The sequence below is a fragment of the Pelophylax lessonae genome (genome assembly GCF_965119305.1).
Source record: "Pelophylax lessonae genome assembly, chromosome: 3".
Taxonomy (NCBI): Eukaryota; Metazoa; Chordata; class Amphibia; order Anura; family Ranidae; genus Pelophylax; species Pelophylax lessonae.
The window spans coordinates 86,670,549-86,693,901 of record NC_138770.1 but is presented as its reverse complement, the minus strand read 5'-3'; the positions used below and the strand labels follow the sequence as shown (position 1 = coordinate 86,693,901).

The following is a 23,353-nucleotide window of genomic DNA, read 5'->3' as shown; positions in this document are numbered from 1 at the left end:
TTAGCGATGGGGCAGTGTTCTGACTCCCTCTGGTTAGCAATGGGGCAGTGCTCTGACTCCCTCTTGTTAGCGATGGGGTAGTGCTCTGACTCCCTCTGGTTAGCGATGGGGCAGTGTTCTGACTCCCTCTGGTTAGCAATGGGGCAATGCTCTGACTCCCTCTGGTTAGCGATGAGGCAGTGCTCTGACTCCCTCTGGTTAGCGATGGGGCAATGCTCTGACTCCCTCTGGTTAGCAATGGGGCAGTGCTCTGACTCCCTCTTGTTAGCGATGAGGCAGTGCTCTGACTCCCACTGGTTAGCGATGGGGCAGTGCACTGACTCCCTCTGGTTAGAGATGGGGCAGTGCTCTGACTCCCTCTGGTTAGCGATGGGGCAATGCTCTGACTCCCTCTGGTTAGCAATGGGGCAGTGTTCTGACTCCCTCTTGTTAGCGATGGGGCAGTGCTCTGACTCCCTCTGGTTAGCGATGGGGCAGTGCTCTGACTCCCTCTGGTTAGCGATGGGGCAGTGCTCTGACTCCCTCTGTTTAGCGATGGGGCAGTGCTCTGACTCCCTCTGGTTAGCGATGGGGCAGTGCTCTGACTCCCTCTGGTTAGCGATGGGGCAGTGCTCTGACTCCCTCTGGTTAGTGATGGGGCAGTTTTTTTTTTCATGTTAAAAGGTAGACAACATATACTGTTGCTGCATATTGTGACATGTCTACAATTTATTGATGCAAACTTGTAAAATTACTGAAAAATCCACGTAACCTTTTATCATTACTTCCTAACCTATCCAAACCCCTATCACTAATATAAAACCAATACTTTATACCTGCACACCCTGGATTAATCAAACAATCACTGTAACTCCTATTAGTGCAAAGTGAGCATAAAAAAAGGTGAAATAATAAAATGAGACAAAATTGATGTGAATCAAAATTATTTTAACATAGTTATTACCAAAATAAATTGAGGCAGTGAGTAAAAAAAAAAAGTCCATCATTACCAAAGTGCTTCAAATGGTGACATATTTGAATATTCCAACTCCTCCAAGGAACTGTGTGCAGTAAAAAGTGATCTTCCACCACCGGTAAATGAAATACCTACTCACCAGAGGTATATTTATGTTTTTTAACGCATATTCAACCGATGAGGTCTCCGTCACACCAATAGATAATCTCCACTTGTGCCATCTTTGTTGTTGATGGACCTTTTTCCTATTTATATATTAATAGCACAGATTAAATTAGTGCTTGAGAGCACGGTTTATTTTTTTATCACTAATATAACTCCATATTTCCTTGAATTATTGATTTCAAAATATAAAAGTTCCTTAAGATTTTGATGTTGAAAACTACTTGTCCTTCTTTGATGAGACTACCAGACAGGAATTTATCTGGTATAGGAATATATCACCTGGGGTCATTTGGGATGTACAGAAACTTTTATCAGTTGTGGGTAGGGATGATCGAACGGTTCGGGTCGACCATCGGTTCGACCCGAACATTGGATGTTCGATATTCGGCCGAATACCGAACTTTTTGCGGCAAAAGTTCGGTATTCGGCCACCAGAACCGCCCAAAATGCACTGGGACAGGAACTGGGCTTTAAAAGCCTGTGATTGGCCCAGAAACGTCTGCAAAAGCCAATGAGGGGGCAGGAGTCTCCTAGGAACGTGATTGGAGTGACTACGGGGACCAGAGGCCAATCAGGAGTGAATACGCCCCACACTATATAAGATGGCCCCGCCTAACCCCTAGCACAGTTATCCAGAGCCTGTTGAAGAGAGTTGAAGCAGTTCTGTCTGACTCCTGCTTGCTACACTACATTTCCTACATATCGAGTGGTTCTAAAGCTCCATATAGCAGAATTGTATTTAGCTTACAGCCAGTGTAGTTAGATACAGCGATTGTGCTGGTTCTTAGAGTTAAAAAAAAAAAAAAAAAAAAAAAAAAAAAAAACTTAAGGGACAGTGTCAGTCTTCTGCTGTATGGAGCTTTCTATTTAGTGGAAAGGGATATCTAGTGTAGTTAGGGAACTTTGTACTACATTAGTTAGATTTGAAAATTTAGTTTCTGTAGGGAAAGTGTGAGGGTTCTGTTTAGTGAGCACGTGGCACAGTGCTGCTGTATCACAGCAGGTATACGTGCTTGCTAGGCAGCAAAATACAGTGACAACTTAACGCCTGTTGTTCAAAGCGTTAGGTGCACTGTACAAAAGCCTTTGCAACTGTGCGTGACACGGAACTGCTGTGCTGTATCCAGCGACAACTGTGGGTCGCATAGCAGTGTGCGTTTTTCACCGCACACAGTTGCCAACGCATCAGTGACAACCTAACGCCTGTTGTTCAAAGCGTTAGGTCCACTGTGCAAAAGGCTTTGCTACTGTGCGTGAACCGCAACTGCTGTGCTGTATCCAGCGACAACTGTGGGTCGCATAGCAGTGTGCGTTTTTCACCGCACACAGTTGCCAACGCATCAGTGACAACCTAACGCCTGTTGTTCAAAGCGTTAGGTCCACTGTGCAAAAGGCTTTGCTACTGTGCGTGAACCGCAACTGCTGTGCTGTATCCAGCGACAACTGTGGGTCGCATAGCAGTGTGCGTTTTTCACCGCACACAGTTGCCAACGCATCAGTGACAACCTAACGCCTGTTGTTCAAAGCGTTAGGTCCACTGTGCAAAAGGCTTTGCTACTGTGCGTGAACCGCAACTGCTGTGCTGTATCCAGCGACAACTGTGGGTCGCATAGCAGTGTGCGTTTTTCACCGCACACAGTTGCCAACGCATCAGTGACAACCTAACGCCTGTTGTTCAAAGCGTTAGGTCCACTGTGCAAAAGGCTTTGCTACTGTGCGTGAACCGCAACTGCTGTGCTGTATCCAGCGACAACTGTGGGTCGCATAGCAGTGTGCGTTTTTCACCGCACACAGTTGCCAACGCATCAGTGACAACTTAACGCCTGTTGTTCAAAGCGTTAGGTGCACTGTACAAAAGCCTTTGCAACTGTGCGTGACACGCAACTGCTGTGCTGTATCCAGCGACAACTGTGGGTCGCATAGCAGTGTGCGTTTTTCACCGCACACAGTTGCCAACGCATCAGTGACAACCTAACGCCTGTTGTTCAAAGCGTTAGGTCCACTGTGCAAAAGGCTTTGCTACTGTGCGTGAACCGCAACTGCTGTGCTGTATCCAGCGACAACTGTGGGTCGCATAGCAGTGTGCGTTTTTCACCGCACACAGTTGCCAACGCATCAGTGACAAATATGCCTGGTAGACCAAGAAAAGGCATACGTGGCCCTGCTGCGGAAAGGGGCACAGCTTCTAGGGTGTCTAGAGGCAGGGGTGGACGTGGTGGTCAGTCCTCAGCCAGGCCACCATTTGGATTGTTCTCCGGCAGTGGCCAAGCTATACGTCCACAGTATGTACAGGAGGTGGTGGACTATATGAACAAACCCTCATCATCGGCATCATCTGCAACTACAGTGACCCAGGCAGAGAAAAGTGGTCAGTCTTCTGCAGTTGTCAGAACAAATACAGATGAGTCCATGTCCACCTCATGTCCTCCCTTAGACCCAATTTCAGACATGGCAGAGGAGTCAGCTGAGCTGTTTGACCACAGTGTCGGCCATCTACTCCAGCCTGATGCTCAGTCCTTTATGGAGTCTGATGTTGGGTCTGAGTTTGAGGAGGAGGCAGAGCAAACAAGAGGGGAGAGCAGACGGCCCGCTCCATCTAAGGCCGCACCTGTTGTCTCCCAGGCCAGGCCTGATGCTCAGTCTTTGATAGAATCAGATGTTGGGTCTGAGGTTGAGGAGGAGGCAGAGCAAACAAGAGGGGAGAGCAGACGGCCCGCTCCATCTAAGGCCGCACCTGTTGTCTCCCAGGCCAGGCCTGATGCTCAGTCTTTGATGGAGTCAGATGTTGGGTCTGAGGTTGAGGAGGAGGCAGAGCAAGCAAGAGGGGAGAGCAGACGGCCTACTCCATCTAAGGCCGTACCTGTTGTCTCCCGGGCCACTATACACACCTCATCTTGCTGGGCCTTTTTTGAGACATCCCATGCAGATAAAACAGTTGCGATCTGCAAGATTTGTAAGAAGGGTATAAAACGTGGCAAAAATGTCAACCACCTGGGTACAAGCTGCCTAAACAGGCATTTGACAACCCACCACTCGGCCCGTTGGCAGGAGCATTTAAAGAACCCACAAAAGGGCCAAAGATTGGTCAGTCGGCCTCCTAGTTCTCCTCGCGCTCCTCCTCATGCTCCATCTGCTCCACCTGCTCCACCTGCACATCAGTCTGTTCCTGGCCCTGCTATAGTCACTCGTCACCTGTTGGCAGCCTCCACTGGCAGGGATGATGATATAGCAGGCAGTGTCGCATCTACCTCCAGCACACCACCAGCTGTATCATCTAGACGCCAAATTTCGATTCCACACATGCTGGAACGAAAAAAAATGTATACTCCCCGCCACCCACATGCCCAGCGTCTAAACAGTAGTTTGGCTAAACTACTGGCTCTGCAACTATTACCATTTAACCTGGTAGAGTCTGCTCCCTTCCGTGACTTCGCAAAATGTGCAGTTCCACAGTGGCAGGTGCCAAGTCGGCATTACTTTTCCCGTAAGGCCCTGCCATCCCTATACCAACATGTGGAAGGCAATGTAGTGTCATCCCTGGCCAAGTCAGTCAGCCGTAAGATACACTTGACGGCTGACACTTGGTCAAGCAAACATGGGCAGGGACGGTACATTTCTGTCACTGCTCACTGGGTGACACTGCTTGCCAGTGGAAGGGATTGTAGCCAGGGCTCGGTGCTGCAGCCAGTGTTGCCCCCACGTCTGCAAACAGCTGGTGGTGTCGCTGATCCGGGTAGATCGATCACTTCTACCCCCTCCTGCTCCTCCTCCTCTACCTCCTCCATGCCCTCCTCTGCAGAATGGTCCTTTGAATATGATGAGATACCACGTAAACGTTCAAAGGGCTATTCTATGTCTCAGGCCAAAAGGTGTCACGCAGTGCTGCAGCTTGTGTGTCTAGGGGACAGGCAGCACACTGCCCCTCAGATTCTTGGGGCTCTGCAGGCACAGGCCCAGAGGTGGTTGACACCACGCCAACTGCAGCCAGGGATGGTGGTTACTGATAATGGGTCAAACCTCCTGGCCGCCCTTCGTCAGGGAAAGTTAACCCATGTGCCATGCCTGGCGCATGTCCTGAATCTCGTGGTACAGCGGTTTTTGAACTCGTACCCGGGAATGCAGGATGTGCTAAGGATGGCAAGAAGGGTGTGCAGTCACTTCAGGCGGTCGTACAGTGCCACTGCACGTTTGGCCGAAGTGCAGCGCGAGTTTCACCTGCCGGTACACCGCCTCATCTGTGACATGCCCACCCGCTGGAACTCCACCTTGGCTATGCTGCAGCGCCTGTACACGCAGCAGAGGGCCCTCAATGAATACCTATGCGAGTACGGCACCAGCACTGGCTCTGCGCGCCTGGGCTTCTTTTCACCACGGCAGTGGCTTTTGATTAAGGATGCATGCGCTGTCCTCTCGCCATTTGAGGAGGCCACAAGGATGGTCAGCCGGGACAGCGCATGCATCAGTGACACCCTACCGGTACTGTTTTTGTTGGAGCACACTCTGCGTGGCATTATGGACAGGGCACTGGAGGCAGAGCAGCAGGAGGAAGAGGAGGACTTCCTTGCCTCTCAAGGCCCCCTTTATCCTGAGAATCCTGACCCCATTATGCCTAGCTCCCAGAGGCCCGAGCAGGATCCAGGGGTGGAAGAGGAGGAGGAGGAGGACGATTCTGCGGGAACTTTTGCAGGGTTTGAGGAGGAGGAGGAGGAAGACATGCGGCAATCTGCAAGGCCTAGTTTGACTCCCTCGGGACACTTTGGAGTAGTACGTGGCTGGGAGGAGGAGGAGCCCGTTGAAGATAATGTCGTTATGAGTGACCCCGAGGAGTCAGCTTCTCAGGCCTTCGCTAATTTGCGACGCATGGGAAACATCATGCTCCAGAGCCTGCGAAAGGACCCCAGAATCAAGGCCATTAAAGAGACTAACCACTATTGGTTGGCCACCCTACTTGACCCCCGGTACAAGTGTAAAGTCTCGGAGCTTTTCCCATCCACCCATAGAGTCCACAGGATCAAATCCCTTGAGGACAGTCTCAAGAGGAATCTGGTGAACATGTTCCCCGACTCCCGTAGGGTGCAGGGGCGGGGACAACCTACCATGGATTCTACTGGTGGTCACGAGAGGAGCGTTGGAGAAGGCGTGCGGTTGACGGATGCCTTTCGGTCTTTTTTTAGTCCTCACCGCCCAGGCCTCTCAGCTGCCACATCGCATCGACAGCGTCTGCATCACATGGTGGACGATTACGTGAGGGCACAAAGTGACACAGAGGGCTTTTCATGTGACGAATCCGATCCACTGGCATACTGGGTCTTAAGATTAGACCACTGGCCAGAACTGGCCCAGTATGCCATGGAGTTGTTGGCCTGCCCTGCTTCCAGTGTCCTATCGGAACGGGCATTCAGCGCAGCAGGAGGATTCGTCACAGACCATCGAACTAGACTCTCCACCGACTCAGTCGACCGTTTGACATTCATTAAGATGAATCAGTCGTGGATATCAAGCTTTGATGCACCTGATGCAGACCTTGTAGACTAGGCTATCGTTGTGATGTGGCAGTTGAGCCTCAGTTTAAGCCTGGACCATGGTGCCACCCTCAAACCCTCCTCTCATTCTCTTTACGTTCACAGAACCTCATTTTGGTTATGACAAAAACGACAATGTTTGCGCACCTGTTCCACAGGTGCACACCTTTACAATTTTTGGGCCTCCTTCAACACCAGCTCTTTGGGGTTAAGGTGGGGAGGCTATGCTAAAACAAAAACGACAATGTTTGCGCACCTGTTCCACAGGTGCACACCTTTACAATTTTTGGGCCTCCTTCAACACCAGCTCTTTGGGGTTAAGGTGGGGAGGCTATGCTAAAACAAAAACGACAATGTTTGCGCACCTGTTCCACAGGTGCACACCTTTACAATTTTTGGGCCTCCTTCAACACCAGCTCTTTGGGGTTAAGGTGGGGAGGCTATGCTAAACAAAAACGACAATGTTTGCGCACCTGTTCCACAGGTGCACACCTTTACAATTTTTGGGCCTCCTTCAACACCAGCTCTTTGGGGTTAAGGTGGGGAGGCTATGCTAAACAAAAACTACCATGTTTGCGAACCTGTTCCACAGGTGCACACCTTTACAATTTTTGGGCCTCCTTCAACACCAGCTCTTTGGGGTTAAGGTGGGGAGGCTATGCTAAACAAAAACTACCATGTTTGCGAACCTGTTCCACAGGTGCACACCTTTACAATTTTTGGGCCTCCTTCAACACCAGCTCTTTGGGGTTAAGGTGGGGAGGCTATGCTAACACAAAAACGACAATGTTTGCGCACCTGTTCCACAGGTGCACACCTTTACAATTTTTGGGCCTCCTTCAACACCAGCTCTTTGGGGTTAAGGTGGGGAGGCTATGCTAAACAAAAACTACCATGTTTGCGAACCTGTTCCACAGGTGCACACCTTTACAATTTTTGGGCCTCCTTCAACACCAGCTCTTTGGGGTTAAGGTGGGGAGGCTATGCTAAACAAAAACTACCATGTTTGCGAACCTGTTCCACAGGTGCACACCTTTACAATTTTTGGGCCTCCTTCAACACCAGCTCTTTGGGGTTAAGGTGGGGAGGCTATGCTAACACAAAAACGACAATGTTTGCGCACCTGTTCCACAGGTGCACACCTTTACAATTTTTGGGCCTCCTTCAACACCAGCTCTTTGGGGTTAAGGTGGGGAGGCTATGCTAAACAAAAACTACCATGTTTGCGAACCTGTTCCACAGGTGCACACCTTTACAATTTTTGGGCCTCCTTCAACACCAGCTCTTTGGGGTTAAGGTGGGGAGGCTATGCTAAACAAAAACTACCATGTTTGCGAACCTGTTCCACAGGTGCACACCTTTACAATTTTTGGGCCTCCTTCAACACCAGCTCTTTGGGGTTAAGGTGGGGAGGCTATGCTAAACAAAAACTACCATGTTTGCGAACCTGTTCCACAGGTGCACACCTTTACAATTTTTGGGCCTCCTTCAACACCAGCTCTTTGGGGTTAAGGTGGGGAGGCTATGCTAACACAAAAACGACAATGTTTGCGCACCTGTTCCACAGGTGCACACCTTTACAATTTTTGGGCCTCCTTCAACACCAGCTCTTTGGGGTTAAGGTGGGGAGGCTATGCTAAACAAAAACTACCATGTTTGCGAACCTGTTCCACAGGTGCACACCTTTACAATTTTTGGGCCTCCTTCAACACCAGCTCTTTGGGGTTAAGGTGGGGAGGCTATGCTAAACAAAAACTACCATGTTTGAGAACCTGTTCCACAGGTGCACACCTTTACAATTTTTGGGCCTCCTTCAACACCAGCTCTTTGGGGTTAAGGTGGGGAGGCTATGCTAAACAAAAACTACCATGTTTGCGAACCTGTTCCACAGGTGCACACCTTTACAATTTTTGGGCCTCCTTCAACACCAGCTCTTTGGGGTTAAGGTGGGGAGGCTATGCTAAACAAAAACTACCATGTTTGCGAACCTGTTCCACAGGTGCACACCTTTACAATTTTTGGGCCTCCTTCAACACCAGCTCTTTGGGGTTAAGGTGGGGAGGCTATGCTAAAACAAAAACGACAATGTTTGCGCACCTGTTCCACAGGTGCACACCTTTACAATTTTTGGGCCTCCTTCAACACCAGCTCTTTGGGGTTAAGGTGGGGAGGCTATGCTAAACAAAAACTACCATGTTTGAGAACCTGTTCCACAGGTGCACACCTTTACAATTTTTGGGCCTCCTTCAACACCAGCTCTTTGGGGTTAAGGTGGGGAGGCTATGCTAAACAAAAACTACCATGTTTGCGAACCTGTTCCACAGGTGCACACCTTTACAATTTTTGGGCCTCCTTCAAAGCCAGCTCTTTGGGGTTATGGTGGGGAGGCTCCGCCAACACCAAAACTACCATGTTTGCGCACCTGTTCCACAGGTGCACACCTTCATAATTTTTACGCCTTCTTCAACACCAGCTCTTTGGGCTTACAGTGGTATGGCTCCGCCAACACCCAAACAACAATTTTTGCGCACCTGTCACACAGATGCATATCATTGTAATTTTTTTCCTTACAAAGGCAATTATTGCTTTCATTACCAGCACTTTCATAGGGATATGGTGTCAAGGCATCGTCCGCACCACCAAATGCCCAATTTTTAAGCATCCTTTACTTCTATTCAAAGTCAAGAGACAACACTATTCATCCAAAACATCTCTAATCTTGTTCACTCTGCACTACCTTGTGGCCCCTACCCCTAACCCTCAATGTATCCGTGCATATATGTCTGTTTCTTGTGAGATTTCAAGTTAAAGTGCACCAAACACCATTTTACATGAAATAAAGTGCAATTACATACATCTTTGGACTTCTTGAAACATTTGGTAATAAAAGCCCCATTGTGGAAATACACCCGTTAATTATATGCACATTTAAAGAGACAGCACCTTTTTCCAAAAAAACCTCTAATCTTGTTCCCAGTGCACTGCATTATGTCCCCATCATACACATTGGCTGAGCCGTTGATTAGGAGCAAAAGAAAGGTGCGGTTAAGCAAAAAAGTCATTTTTGAAGGTTTGGTATGCTGTAATTCTGGTTCTGGACATGCTACAGAGCTGAAACTTCACAGGTACAACTTTTAGACCCCCCAGACACTAAATCCAAAGAAATCTCTTTTTTTTTTTTTTTTTTAATTTTTTCAATAATTGGCTATCTATCAAAAACGACAATTTTTAAGAACTTTTTTTTGTGTGATTAATAGTCCCTGGGGCATGACCCAGAACCCTAGGCACTTTTTAGGGGCATTTATTGGGTTTTAGGGCTTAAAAATGGTGTTTTTTGATTACAGAAGTTCGGGTCCCATTGATTTCAATGGGGTTCTGAAATCCGAACCGAACTTTCGTGAAGTTCGGGTGTTCTGGTCGAACCGAACTTTTCAAAAGTTCGATCATCCCTAGTTGTGGGTGGACTTATAGACTTTTTTCGTTCTCCCGTTCAGGAGTTATTTTTTCCCAAAATGAAAACTGGAAAGTGATGAGAAGATTTACCCTTTCAACATTACGAGATTTCGGGATGGGGAGGAAGACAATTGAAGACAGAATTCTGGAAGAAAGTGACTGTTTGGTGAAAAAAATCAGATCATTCAAAGGTCTTTTATTCTCAAATTCTGGATGACATTTGTGAATGAATGGCACTCTTGTAAAGCACATCTTATGAACATCTATGTTGTTAGTAACAAAGACTTAGGCCAACTTTCATAATGAAAAGATGATACCCACATATAATATATTATCAAATGTATTGGGACGCCGGCCTTTACACGCACATGAACTTTAATGGCATCCTAGTCTTAGTCCGTAGGGTTCAATATTGATTTGGCCCACCCTTTGCAGCTATAACAGCTTCAACTCTTCTGGGAAGGCTGTCCACAAGGTTTAGGAGTGTGTCTATGAAAATTTTTGACCATTCTTCCAGAAGCGCATTTGTCAGGTTAGGTATTGATGGGGACGAGAAGGCTTGCCTCGCATTCTCCACTGTAATTCATCCCAAAGGTGTTTTATCGGGTTGAGTTTAGGACTCTGTGCAGGCCAGTTAAGTTCCTTCACCCCAAACTCGCTCATCCATGTGCTTATGGACCTTGCCTTGTGCACTGGTCCAAGCCGTTTAGTGGAGGGGGAATTACGGTGTGGGGTTGTTTTTCAGTGGTTGGGCTTGGCCCCTTAGTTCCACTGAAGAGAACTCTTAGGGTGTCAGCATACTAAGACATTTTAGACAATTTCATGCTCCCATCTTAGCCACCTGACAAGTCGTGCTCCATTCAGTGCAATTGAACCGTTCTAATTGGAGCAACTCAAGTCGCTCCAACTTAGAAAAAGGTTCCTGTACTACTTTGGGGGTGACTTGCATTGACTTCTATTAGAGAAGTCGTATGCAAGTCATGCTGAAGTCGCGCTGCACGGGACGACTTCAGAGTCGGCCGACTTTGAAGCCGCCCTAGTGTGAACACAGTCTAAAGGTCAGTAGTGGGTAGGGCAGTGTACAGAGGTCAGTAGTATGTAGGGCAGTGTACAGAGAGGTCAGTAGGATGTAGGGCAGTGTACAGAGGTCAGTAGTATGTAGGGCAGTGTATAGAGGTCAGTAGGATGTAGGGCAGTGTACAGAGGTCAGTAGTATGTAGGGCAGTGTACAGAGGTCAGTAGTATGTAGGGCAGTGTATAGAGGTCAGTAGGATGTAGGGCAGTGTACAGAGGTCAGTAGGATGTAGGGCAGTGTACAGAGGTCAGTAGGATGTAGGGTAGTGTACAGAGGTCAGTAGTTGATAGGTTGTTTACAGAGGTCTGTAGTATGTAGAGCAGTGTACAGAGGTCAGTAATATGTAGGGCAATGTACAGAGGTCAGTAGTATGTAGGGCACTGTACAGAGGTCAGTAGTAGGCAGGGCAGTGTACAGAGATCAGTAGAGCAGATGACAAGAGTGAGCAAAAGAGAGACTAGCAAGGCAGAGATCAGGGCGTCTATAGGGCAAATGACAAGGGGTCAGCAGGGCAAAGGACTGGGGGTCAGCAAGACAGTTTAAAGGGGGGGTCATGAAGGCACAGTACAGACCAGTCAGGAGGGTACAGGGGAGTCCGGAGGGCATGGTACAGGTGGTCTGGAGGGCACGGTACAGGGAGGGGGTCTGGAAGGCACAGTGCTGGGGGGTCTGAAGGGCATGCTACAGGGGGGCCCTGGAGGGCATGCTACAGGGGGGTTCTGGAGGGCATTCTACAGGTGGGTTCTGGAGGGCATGCTACAGGAGGGTTCTGGATTGCATGCTACAGGGGGGTTCTGGAGGGCATGCTACAGGGGGGTTCTGGAAGGCACAGAGTAGGGGGTTAGGAGGCTTCGATACAGGGGGGTCTGAAGGGCACAGTTCAGGGGGTCTGGAGGGCACAGTGCAGGGGGTCTAGAGGGCACGATGCAGGGTCTCTGGAGGACATGATACAGGGGGGGGGGGGCCTGGAAGGCACAGCACAGGGGGGTCTGGAGGACACAGCACAGAGGAGTTTGAGGCCTCAATACCGGGGGGTTTGGAGGGCACGGAGCAGGAGGATATGGAGGGTATGGTACAGAGGGGTCTGGAGGGCACAGTGCAGGGGGGTCTGGAGGGCATAGTGCAGGGGGGTCTGGAGGCCACAGTGCAGGGGGGTCTGGAGGGCATGGTACAGGGGGGCCTGGAGGGCAAAGGAGGACATAGTACAGGGGAGTCTGGAGGGCTGCTGTGGCACAGCTACCTGTTCTGGTGCTCTCCTCCACCCGGTCCTCCTCTCTGGTCACATGGTGTTACCCACTTGAATGAACTGGAGAGGGCCAGCAGGGATCAGCGCACTGCACTCAGGGCTACAAGAGCCCAAATTAGCCTACAATGAATCCTAGGCGGAGGCATTCCCCACCCCACAGCCTCACATGAAAGTGGCATGTTGCAGGGTAGGGAATGCCTCTGTCTAGAACTGGCTATGCTTCCCGACTAGAGATCTCAGATAGCAAGATGCTGCTCTGCCAATCAGTGTGGGGGAGGAAGAGGAGGAGCACTTGCAGGTCAGCAGGAAATACCTGTCATCTTTCCGCGGTCAACAGGTAGATTGTGATCGATGGGCTGCTAACCCCTGGTGTACAATATTATTATTGATCACTGTATTAGAGTCACTAGCGAACAGTGGCGGCTGGTGAAGTTTTAAGATGGGGGGGGCGCAAGACCCCGCCCTTCTATTTTGGCCCCTCCCATTTCTCAGAAGCTACACCCCTTATAGACCCCACCCATTTTGTCCCCTGTATTTTGCTTGCGTGAACCAATTCTCCCAATATATCACATATTAAGGGCTCCATCAGTACTAGTATATCCCATAAAAGGGAGCAGGGGCCCTATTATGGGATATACTGTGAGAGACACCCTATTATGGGATACACTGACTGAGAGTGGCACAAACCCCACAGTACAGGCCCCTTGTACAAACCCCACAGTACAGACTCCCTAGCACAAACCCCACAGTACAGACCCCCTAGCACAAACATCACAGTACAGGCTCCCTAGCACAAACCCCACAGTACAGACCCCCTAGCACAAACCCCACAGTACAGACCCCCTAGCACAGACCACACAGTACATGCCCCCTTTCAATGTAGTGACCAGCGTACATGCCCCCTTTTAATGTAGTGACCAGCGTGCATGCCCCCTTTCAATGTAGTGACCAGCGTACATGCCCCCTTTCAATGTAGTGACCAGCGTACATGCCCCCTTTCAATGTAGTGACCAGCGTACATGCCCCCTTTCAATGTAGTGACCAGCGTACATGCCCCCTTTCAATGTAGTGACCAGTATACAGGCCCCCTTTCAATGTAGTGACCAGCGTACATGCCCCCTTTCAATGTAGTGACCAGTATACAGGCCCCCTTTCAATGTAGTGACCAGTATACAGGCCCCCTTTAAATGTAGTGACCAGCGTACATGCCCCCCTTTCAATGTAGTGACCAGCGTACATGCCCCCTTTCAATGTAGTGACCTTTATACAGGCCCCCTTTCAATGCAGTGACAAGCGTACAGGCCCCCTGCAGAGGTATGGCAGTGGGAGAGATGGGATCAGGCAGAGGGATGGTGGTGGGAGAGATGGGATCAGGCGGTGGGAGGGATGAGATCAGGCAGAGGGATGGAGGTGAGAGAGATGGGATCAGGCAGAGGGATGGCGGTGGGAGAGATGGGATCAGGCAGAGGGATGGTGGTGGGAGAGATGGGATCAGGCAAAGGGATGGCGGTGGGAGGGATGAGGGCATGAGGCAGAGAGGGATGGCAGTGGGAGGGATGGTCATGGGATGAGGCATAGCAGAGGGGGATGGCAGTGGAAAGGCTGGATGGTTGGATGATCATGGGATGAGGCAGAGCAGAGGGGGATGGCGGTGGAAAGGCTGGATGGATGGTCATGGGATGAGGCAGAGCAGAGGGATGGCGGTGGAAAGGCTGGATGGATGGATGGTCATGGGATGAGGCAGAGCAGAGGGGGATGGCGGTGGAAAGGCTGGATGGATGGATGGTCATGGGATGAGGCAGAGCAGAGGGGGACGGCGGTGGAAAGGCTGGATGGATGGATGGTCATGGGATGAGGCAGAGCAGAGGGGGATGGCGGTGGAAAGGCTGGATGGATGGATGGTCATGGGATGAGGCAGAGCAGAGGGGGATGGCGGTGGAAAGGCTGGATGGATGGTCATGGGATGAGGCAGAGCAGAGGGGGATGGCGGTGGAAAGGCTGGATGGATGGATGGTCATGGGATGAGGCAGAGCAGAGGGGGATGGCGGTGGAAAGGCTGGATGGATGGATGGTCATGGGATGAGGCAGAGCAGAGGGGGATGGCGGTGGAAAGGCTGGATGGATGGATGGTCATGGGATGAGGCAGAGCAGAGGGAGATGGCGGTGGAAAGGCTGGATGGATGGATGGTCATGGGATGAGGCAGAGCAGAGGGGGATGGTGGTGGAAAGGCTGGATGGATGGATGGTCATGGGATGAGGCAGAGCAGAGGGGGATGGCGGTGGAAAGGCTGGATGGATGGTCATGGGATGAGGCAGAGCAGAGGGGGATGGCGGTGGAAAGGCTGGATGGATGGATGTTCATGGAGGACTGACAGGACAGGAGGACCACGAGGACTCACTTACCGGTGGTGATGTCTTCTCTTCTTCCAGCAGATGACCTCCGCTCCTCGAGCTGCGGCCTGGTGAGGTGACCGGACCGGTCGTCTGGATCAGATACTGGTGGTCTACTCTCCGGTGCCGCCGTCACTCCCGTCCGGTGTCCACCCGACTCCATCGTCCGTCCGGGTCCGGTCCACTGCTGAGAATGACGCACGCGACGGACGCGTCGGATGTCCTGGAGGCTGTGATTGGTCCAGGCTGGAGGCTGGACCAATCACAGCCAGGAATCCACGAAGTGGGGGTTTCCAAGCAATGTGCCTTGCGCCCAGGTTACGCCCCCACGCCCCCCAGAAGGCAGCCAATCGGCGCCTCTTCTGGGTGGTAACCCCACCCCCCCCCTCCACATCGGCCGGCGGCGGCGGCGAACGCAATTTTTTTCTTTTCAAACTTTATTGCTCGTTTTGTAATTTTTTTTTCTTTTTTTAGGGGGGGCGGCGCCCTGGCGCCCCCTATGCACCGGCCGCCACTGCTAGCGAAGTCAGTGTCAGTCAGTGTCCCTCCCAGCCAGTGTCTGTTAGCGCCAGATTGCCTGCCACACTATCGCAGTACCACTAAAATTCGCTGATCACCACCATTACTGGTATAGCGTCTATAGCTGCGTAAATTCCAGTATATATACCGCACTTTGTAGACAGCATAACGTTCACACAAACCAATTAATATATACTTATTGGGATTTTTTTTTTTTTACCAAAGACATGTAGCAAAATACATTTTGGCCTAAATTTATGAAGAGATTTGGTTTTACTGGATATGTTTTATAACAAAAAGTAGAAAATAACTTTTTTGTTCAGAATTTTCGGTCTTTATTCGTTTATATAATAAAAAAAATACAAAATCCAGTGGTGATCAAATACCACCAAAAAAATAACTCTATTTGAGTGAAAAAAAATGATATGCCTATCATTTCGGTACAGTGTTGAATGACCGCCAGTTAAAGTAGCACAGTGCTGAATATCAACAAATGCCCTGGTCATGAAGGGGGTAAAACCTTCTGGGGGTCAAGTGGTTAATAATACTTTTCTTTCCCTCTGTATTGTAGGTGAAGCTTTTGATAATAAAATGATCATAAATGCTGCAGCAGCCAACATAATCGTTTCCATATTGCTGAGCCATCGGTTTGATTATGAAGATCCGACACTTTTGAGTCTTTTGAAAATAGTTAATGAAAATACCCACATCATTGGTAGCCCAGCCGCAATGGTAAGCCAATAAGCCAATAATTGTTGATATTATTGCGGACTATTATGGGCCGATGTAACGGCCCATAATAACCTTTTTGACCACTTCTGAACCGAGCCTTTTTCTGACACTTGTTGTTTACAAGTTAAAATAATTTTTTTCTTGAAATTACTTAGAACCCCCAAACATTATATATATATATATATATATATATATATATATATATATATATATATTTTTTTTTAGCAGAGACCCCAGAGAATAAAATTGAGATTGTTGCAATATTTTTTTATCAAACCCTATTTGCACAGCGGTCTTACAAACACAGTTTTTTTTTGCAAAAAAATTGCTTTTTTTAATTAAAAAATAGAAAACAGTAAAGTTAGCCCAATTTTTTTCTATAATGTGAAAGATAATGTTAGGCCGAGTAAATAGATACCCAACATGTCATGCTTTAAAATTGCCCACGCTCGTGGAATGGTGACAAACATTGGTACTTAAAAATCCCCATAGGCAACACTTTAAAAATTTCTACAGGTTACCAGTTCAGAGTTACGGAGAAGGTCTAGGGCTCAAAATATTGCTCTCACTTTAACCTCCCTGGCGGTATGATTCTTTTGGATTTTAGGTGCTGAAAGCGGTACCATTATTTTGCATGTAATTCTTGTGAATGAGCAGCCCAAACCAACTGTATACATTTATTATATATATTATATATATGTATGTATACATATATTATATATATATATATATATATATATATATATATATATAATGTATACAGTTGGTTTGGACTGCTCATTCACAAGAATTACGTATATATATATATATATATATATGTATATATATATATATATATATATATATATATATATATATATATATATATATATATATATACACGTGTGTATATATATATATATATATATATATATATATATATATATATACACATATACATATATATATATATATATATACATATATTTACATAAAAAGTACAGTAAAACTGCAGGAAAGGGCACTGGGGGGCAATGTAATGTGAATTTTTTTTATTTTGCATTGTATCAGTGTGTTTGGTGTGTTTTACATTTGAATTTGCCGCCGGTTCCACCCCCCGGCGGACGTCACGTCGCCGGAGACGGAAGCCGGGGCTCGCAGACGATCGGGAGGAAGCTCCGCCGCCGCATACCGCCCGCATACTTCACTGGATCCCGGAGAAAAGGTAAGTAAAACCTCTACCAGGATCCAGCGATCTTCCTAGCGCTACCCCGAGTGTGGCTCGGGGTTACCGCTTTTGGCACTAAAATCTAACCCCGAGTCACGCTCAGGAATACGGTTAATGATCGCGGCGATACCTCACATGTGTGGTTAGAACACCGTTTACATATGTGGGCAGGACTTGCATATGCATTCGCTTCTGAGCGCGAGCTAACGGGGACGGGGCGCTTTAATTTTTCTTTCCTATTTATTTTATCTTTTATTTTTATATTTACACTGTTTTTAAAAAAAAATAAAAAAATGCAGGGATGTAAACATCCATTGTAATAGAAAAAAGCATGACAGGACCTCTTTAATGTGAGATCTGGGGTCAAAAGGACCTCACATCTCACATCTACACTAAAGAAGAAAAAAAAAAAAACGGGCTCTTTAAATCTGTTGCTAGGAAGCGACGTATGACGTTGCTCTGGTCCTCCAAGGCCATAGAGTCATCTTTCCCTCACTCGACTTCCTGCCTAGGAGGACAGAAGACCGGATCCTTTTCCCCGCTACTGGCGGGTCTGGCGAGTGGGGAAAATGACCGGGAAGCGGTGGGAGGAGGGGTGCCCTTTCCCACAGTCCATAAGGGTGATCCTGCGGCTAATCCGCCGCTGGGACCACCCTTATGTTAATGCAGACCGCCCGCAGATTTAAAAAATACCAGGGTTATGGCAGCTAACTGCTGCAATAACCCCGGTATTTAACGTCCAAGTACCAACGTAAAACTGTGGTGGGCGGTTTGTAAGTGGTTAGTTATCCTTTATTTTTTATAACATATTTACTATATTAAATCTCACTTTTTTATTGATTTATTACAATATATTGCCTAATGCCCCGTACACACGTGCAGATTGTCGGCCGAAAAGATTCGGCCGCCGAACGATCGGCCGATTTTCGGCTTGTTAGTATGATGCTTCCGACAGCCGACAGCGCACTTTTCGGCCGAACAGAATCTGTCGTGCAGGCATTAAAATTTTTGTTGGCCGTCACCAGAACAGCCGATTGTTCGCCAGTCAGTACAGATTTCGGCCGACAGACAGCAGATTTGCAAGACTGGGCATGCTCAGAAAAGAAAAAAGACACGGAAAGTTAACCATCACATGACATCACTTCTGCAGTCGGCTGTTGTTGGCCGATAAAATTTGTGTGCAGTCTTTTGCAGTTTTCAACAGACAAGACAGCCCTGGACAAAAGACGGCCGATCGTTCGGCCGACGATCGGTACGTGTGTACGGGGCATTAGTTGTGAACTTGGTGTATGATAGGTCTGGGGCAAGTTCTAATAATGTGCACTCTGACTAGGTCATGCTACCAGAATTTGCTGCACCACTATCAAACACTAATCCAATTAATTGGTGTTTATTTACTAAAACTGAAGCGTGAAAAATCTGGTGCAGCTGTGCATGGTAGACAATCAGCTTCCAACTTCAGCTTTTTCAATTAAGCATTAAAAAAACTGGATGCTGATTGGTTTCTGTGCAGAGCTCCAGTACTCCAGTTTTAATAAATCAGCTCCACTGTGTCCCAAGCAATTTTAATCATTCTGTGTTTAAAGAATTTTATTCTATACTAGTTCCACTTTTAAAAATTTTACAGCATCTCTTCAATCTCATGAAATTATGATTTCTAAATAAATCATACCCCTTAAGCAAATTAGCCATTTCGAATTTTGCAAAGGCAGCACTATTTTCATAGGCGTGTGCACAGGGTGTGCCAGGTGTGCCTGGGCACACCCTAATCACCCTGTGTGGCGCAGATTCCCCCTGTTTAAACCCCTGGTATTTTAGCAAAGCCTCCTAACGGCTCCTACAATTGTTATAAAAAAATAATAAAAATAATAAAATTGTAAAATATCATAAAAAATAAAAACTTCTGACATCATCCACTGTCCTGACACCAATCTCTGCCCTATTGTCACCCACCACTGCTCTACTGACACCATCAGTATATATACACATGTATGTGTTTGAGCTTTGAGGTGCACACGCTAATGCAATAGGCTGTGCACACCTATGACTACTTTATCACTCTGCCAACCCTCTCCCTTGCTTGATAATTCTGTGTACAATGGTGTCATAAAGAACAGGAAGATACAGGAAATCCCCCCCATCTACTTCCTGTCTATGTGACATGGGTAAAACGGGACAGGAAATTAGGTGAAATCTCAGCAATGCAGAGGCAGGCATCAATAAAAATCACATTTTCAAGTAAAACAAGGAAAGTTTTGAGTCTCTCCTGCCTGTTTTTGCATGCAGCATGTCCCCCCCTCACTTCTCCTCCAGGTGTCAGATAGAATAGACAATGTTTTATGAGGACACAGGAAAAACAAAGTAAAAAAAAAAAAAAAAACATATGCAATTTTAAAGCATGTCGCGTTTGGTATCCTTTTACTCAGTGTAACAAAATCTGTTATATTTTACAAAACAATTGGGTATTATATTGTATTTTTGCACCTTAAAATTCATGTGTGTTTTTACAAAAATACGTTTGAAAACTGCAAAAATATATAAAATATGTAACACCTATATATAAAAATATGTAACGCCTATCATTTTATCCTCTAGAGCCTCTGCTTAATATATATATATACAGTGGGTACGGAAAGTATTCAGACCCCCTTAAATTTTTCACTCTTTGTTATATTGCAGCCATTTGCTAAAATCATTTCGGTTCATTCTTCTTCCTCATGAATGTACACATAGCACCCCATACTGACAGAAAAACACAGAATTGTTGACATTGTTGCGGATTTATTAAAAAAGAAAAACTGAAATATCACATGGTCCTAAGTATTCAGACCCTTTGCTCAGTATTTAGTAGAAGCCCCCTTTTGATCTAATACAGCCAGGAGTCTTTTTGGGAAAGATGCAACAAGTCTTTCACACCTGGATTTGGGGATCCTCTGCCATTCCTCCTTGCAGATCCTCTCCAGTTCTGTCAGGTTGGATGGTAAACATTGGTGGACAGCCATTTTTAGGTCTCTCCAGAGATGCTCAATTGGGTTTAAGTCAGGGCTCTGGCTGGGCCATTCAAGAACAGTCACGGAGTTGTTGTGAAGCCACTCCTTCGTTATTTTAGCTGTGTGCTTAGGGTCATTGTCTTGTTGGAAGGTAAACCTTCGGCCCAGTCTGAGGTCCAGAGCACTCTGGAGAAGGTTTTTGTCCAGGATATCCCTGTACTTGACCGCATTCATCTTTCCCTCGATTGCAACCAGTCGTCCTGTCCCTGCAGCTGAAAAACACTCCCACAGCATGATGCTGCCATCACCATGCTTCACTGTTGGACTGTATTGGACAGGTGATGAGCAGTGCCTGGTTTTCTCCACACATACCGCTTAGAATTAAGGCCAAAAAGTTCTATTTTGGTCTCATCAGACCAGAGAATCTTATTTCTCACCATCTTGGAGTCCTTCAGGTGTTTTTTAGCAAACTCCATGCGGGCTTTCATGTGTCTTACACTGAGGAGAGGCTTCCGTCGGGCCACTCTGCCATAAAGCCCCGACTGGTGGAGGGCTGCAGTGATGGTTGACTTTCTACAACTTTCTCCCATCTCCTGACTGCATCTCCGGAGCTCAGCCACAGTGATCTTTGGGTTCTTCTTTACCTCTCTCACCAAGGCTCTTCTCCCCCGATAGCTCAGTTTGGCCAGACGGTCAGCTCTAGGAAGGGTTCTGGTCGTCCCAAACGTCTTCCATTTGAGGATTATGGAGGCCACTGTGCTCTTAGGAACCTTAAGTGCAGCAGAAATCTTTTTGTAACCTTGGCCAGATCTGTGCCTTGCCACAATTCTGTCTCTGAGCTCTTCTTCAGGCAGTTCCTTTGACCTCATGATTCTCATTTGCTCTGACATGCATTGTGATCTGGAAGGTCTTATATAGACAGGTGTGTGGCTTTCCTAATCAAGTCCAATCAGTATAATCAAACACAGCTGGACTCAAATGAAGGTGTAGAACCATCTCAAGGATGATCAGAAGAAATGGAAAGCACCTGAGTTAAATATATGAGTGTCACAGCAAAGGGTCTGAATACTTAGGACCATGTGATATTTCAGTTTTTCTTTTTTAATAAATCTGCAACAATGTCAACAATTCTGTGTTTTTCTGTCAGTATGGGGTGCTATGTGTACATTCATGAGGAAGAAGAATGAACTTAAATGATTTTAGCAAATGGCTGCAATATAACAAAGAGTGAAAAATTTAAGGGGGGTCTGAATACTTTCCGTACCCACTGTATATATATATATATATATATATATATATATATATATGTATATATATACACACACTATATTACCAAAAGTATTGGGGCGCCTGCCTTTACAGGCACATGAACTTTAATGGCATTCCAGTCTTAGTCCATAGGGTTCAATATTGAGTTGGCCCACCCTTTGCAGCTATAACAGCTTCAACTCTTCTGGGAAGGCTGTCCACAAGGTTTAGGAGTGCATCTATGGGAATGCTTGACCATTCTTCCAGAAGCGCATTTGGTCAGGTCAGGTATAATGTTGGACGAGAAGAGAAGGCCTGGCTCTCAGTCTCCTCTCTAATTCATCCCAAATGTCTTCTATTGGGTTGAGGTCAGGACTCTGTGCAGGCCAGTCAAGTTCCTCCACCCAAAACTCACTCATCCATGTCTTTATGGACCTTGCTTTGTGCACTGATCCAAATCATTTAGTGGAGGGAGTATTATGGTGTGGGGTTGTTTTTTAGGGGTTGGGCTTGGCCCCTTAATTCCAATGAAGGGAACTCTTAAGGCATCAGCATACCAAGACATTTTGGAAAATTTCATACTCCCAACTTTGTGGGAACAGTTTGGGGATGGCCCTTTTTGTTCCAACATGACTGCGCACCAGTGCACAAACAAGGTCCATAAAGGACATGGATGAGCGAGTTAGGGGCGGAGGAACTTGACTGGTCTGCACAGAGTCCTGATCTCAACCCGACAGAACACCTTTTGGATGAATTAGAGTGCAGACTGCAAGCCAGGCTTTCTCTCCAACTCAAGGGTTTTCATAGATGGGACCAGATAAACATAGTTAGAGCACCAACATCCCCATTAATCATGAAATGATAAAGTATGAGGGCTGTGGGACTTTGAGACCCCATTCACACTGGGGCGACCTGTCAGGCGACCTGGTCGCCTGACAGGTCGCTGTAGGTCACCTGCCATAGAGTAGCTGTGGACCCAATCTAATAGGAGCGACACAAGTCCCTCCGACTTAGAAAAAGGGTCCGGAGCTTCTTTGGGGCGACCTGGAGCGACCTGCATTGACTTCAATGATATGAAGTTCCACCTTAATGGGTCTCCCACAGGGGGGGATATATGGCCAATGGTGTAAAAGTTAAGCACATATCACATAATGACTCAACCTAATAGACAGACACATCCTCTTGAATCCTCCAGGAACTTTGGCTTTTCTAGGACAAAGTAAATATTCGGCCCCTCAGTACTCAGTACTTTCTCTCCTACATCAGTGCCTGACTTCACAAATGCCCTTCTGGAAGAATGGTCAAACATTCCCATAGACACACTCCTAAACCTTGTGGACAGCCTTCCCAGAAGAGTTGAAGCTGTTATAGCTGCAAAGGGTGGGCCAACTCAATATTGAACCCTATGGACTAAGACTGGGATGCCATTAACCACTTAAGCCCCGGAAGATTTTACCCCCTTCCTGACCAGGGCCTATTTTGCTATTCGGCGCTGCGTAACTTTAACGGACAATTGCGCGGTTGTGTGACGCTGTACCTAAACAAATTTGATGTCCTTTTTTTCTCACAAACAGAGCTTTCTTTTGGTGGTATTTTATCACCTGTGCGATTTTTTGATCATGCGCTATAAACAAAAAAAAAGCGTAAAGTTTGCAAAAATAACAATATTTTTCAAAATTTTTTATATGAAATCCCCCCCCGCCCCCCCAAAAAAATGTAAAAATCAAAATTTTTTAACATTTTAGGCCAATTTGTTTTATGCTACATATTTTTGGTTAAAAAAAATCGCAAAAAGCGTATTTTGATTGGTTTGCGCAAAAGTTATTGCGTTTACTAACTAAGGGAAAGAT

The 23,353-nt window shown here is 47.0% G+C and overlaps 2 protein-coding genes across 3 annotated transcripts in view; both read left to right on the top strand.

Moving 5' to 3' along the window:
* Positions 1–23,353, top strand: part of LOC309551312 (cytochrome P450 2K4-like) — a 637,235-nt gene that overhangs the window by 62,490 nt on the left and 551,392 nt on the right. The window lies entirely within an intron of this gene.
* Positions 1–23,353, top strand: part of LOC309551319 (cytochrome P450 2C14-like) — a 69,342-nt gene that overhangs the window by 15,098 nt on the left and 30,891 nt on the right. The window contains exons 4-5 of the mRNA XM_082251854.1: positions 10,137–10,286; positions 15,898–16,058. Of these exons, the coding sequence (XP_082107980.1) occupies positions 10,137–10,286; positions 15,898–16,058 (311 nt within the window). The remainder of the gene's footprint in view (positions 1–10,136; positions 10,287–15,897; positions 16,059–23,353) is intronic.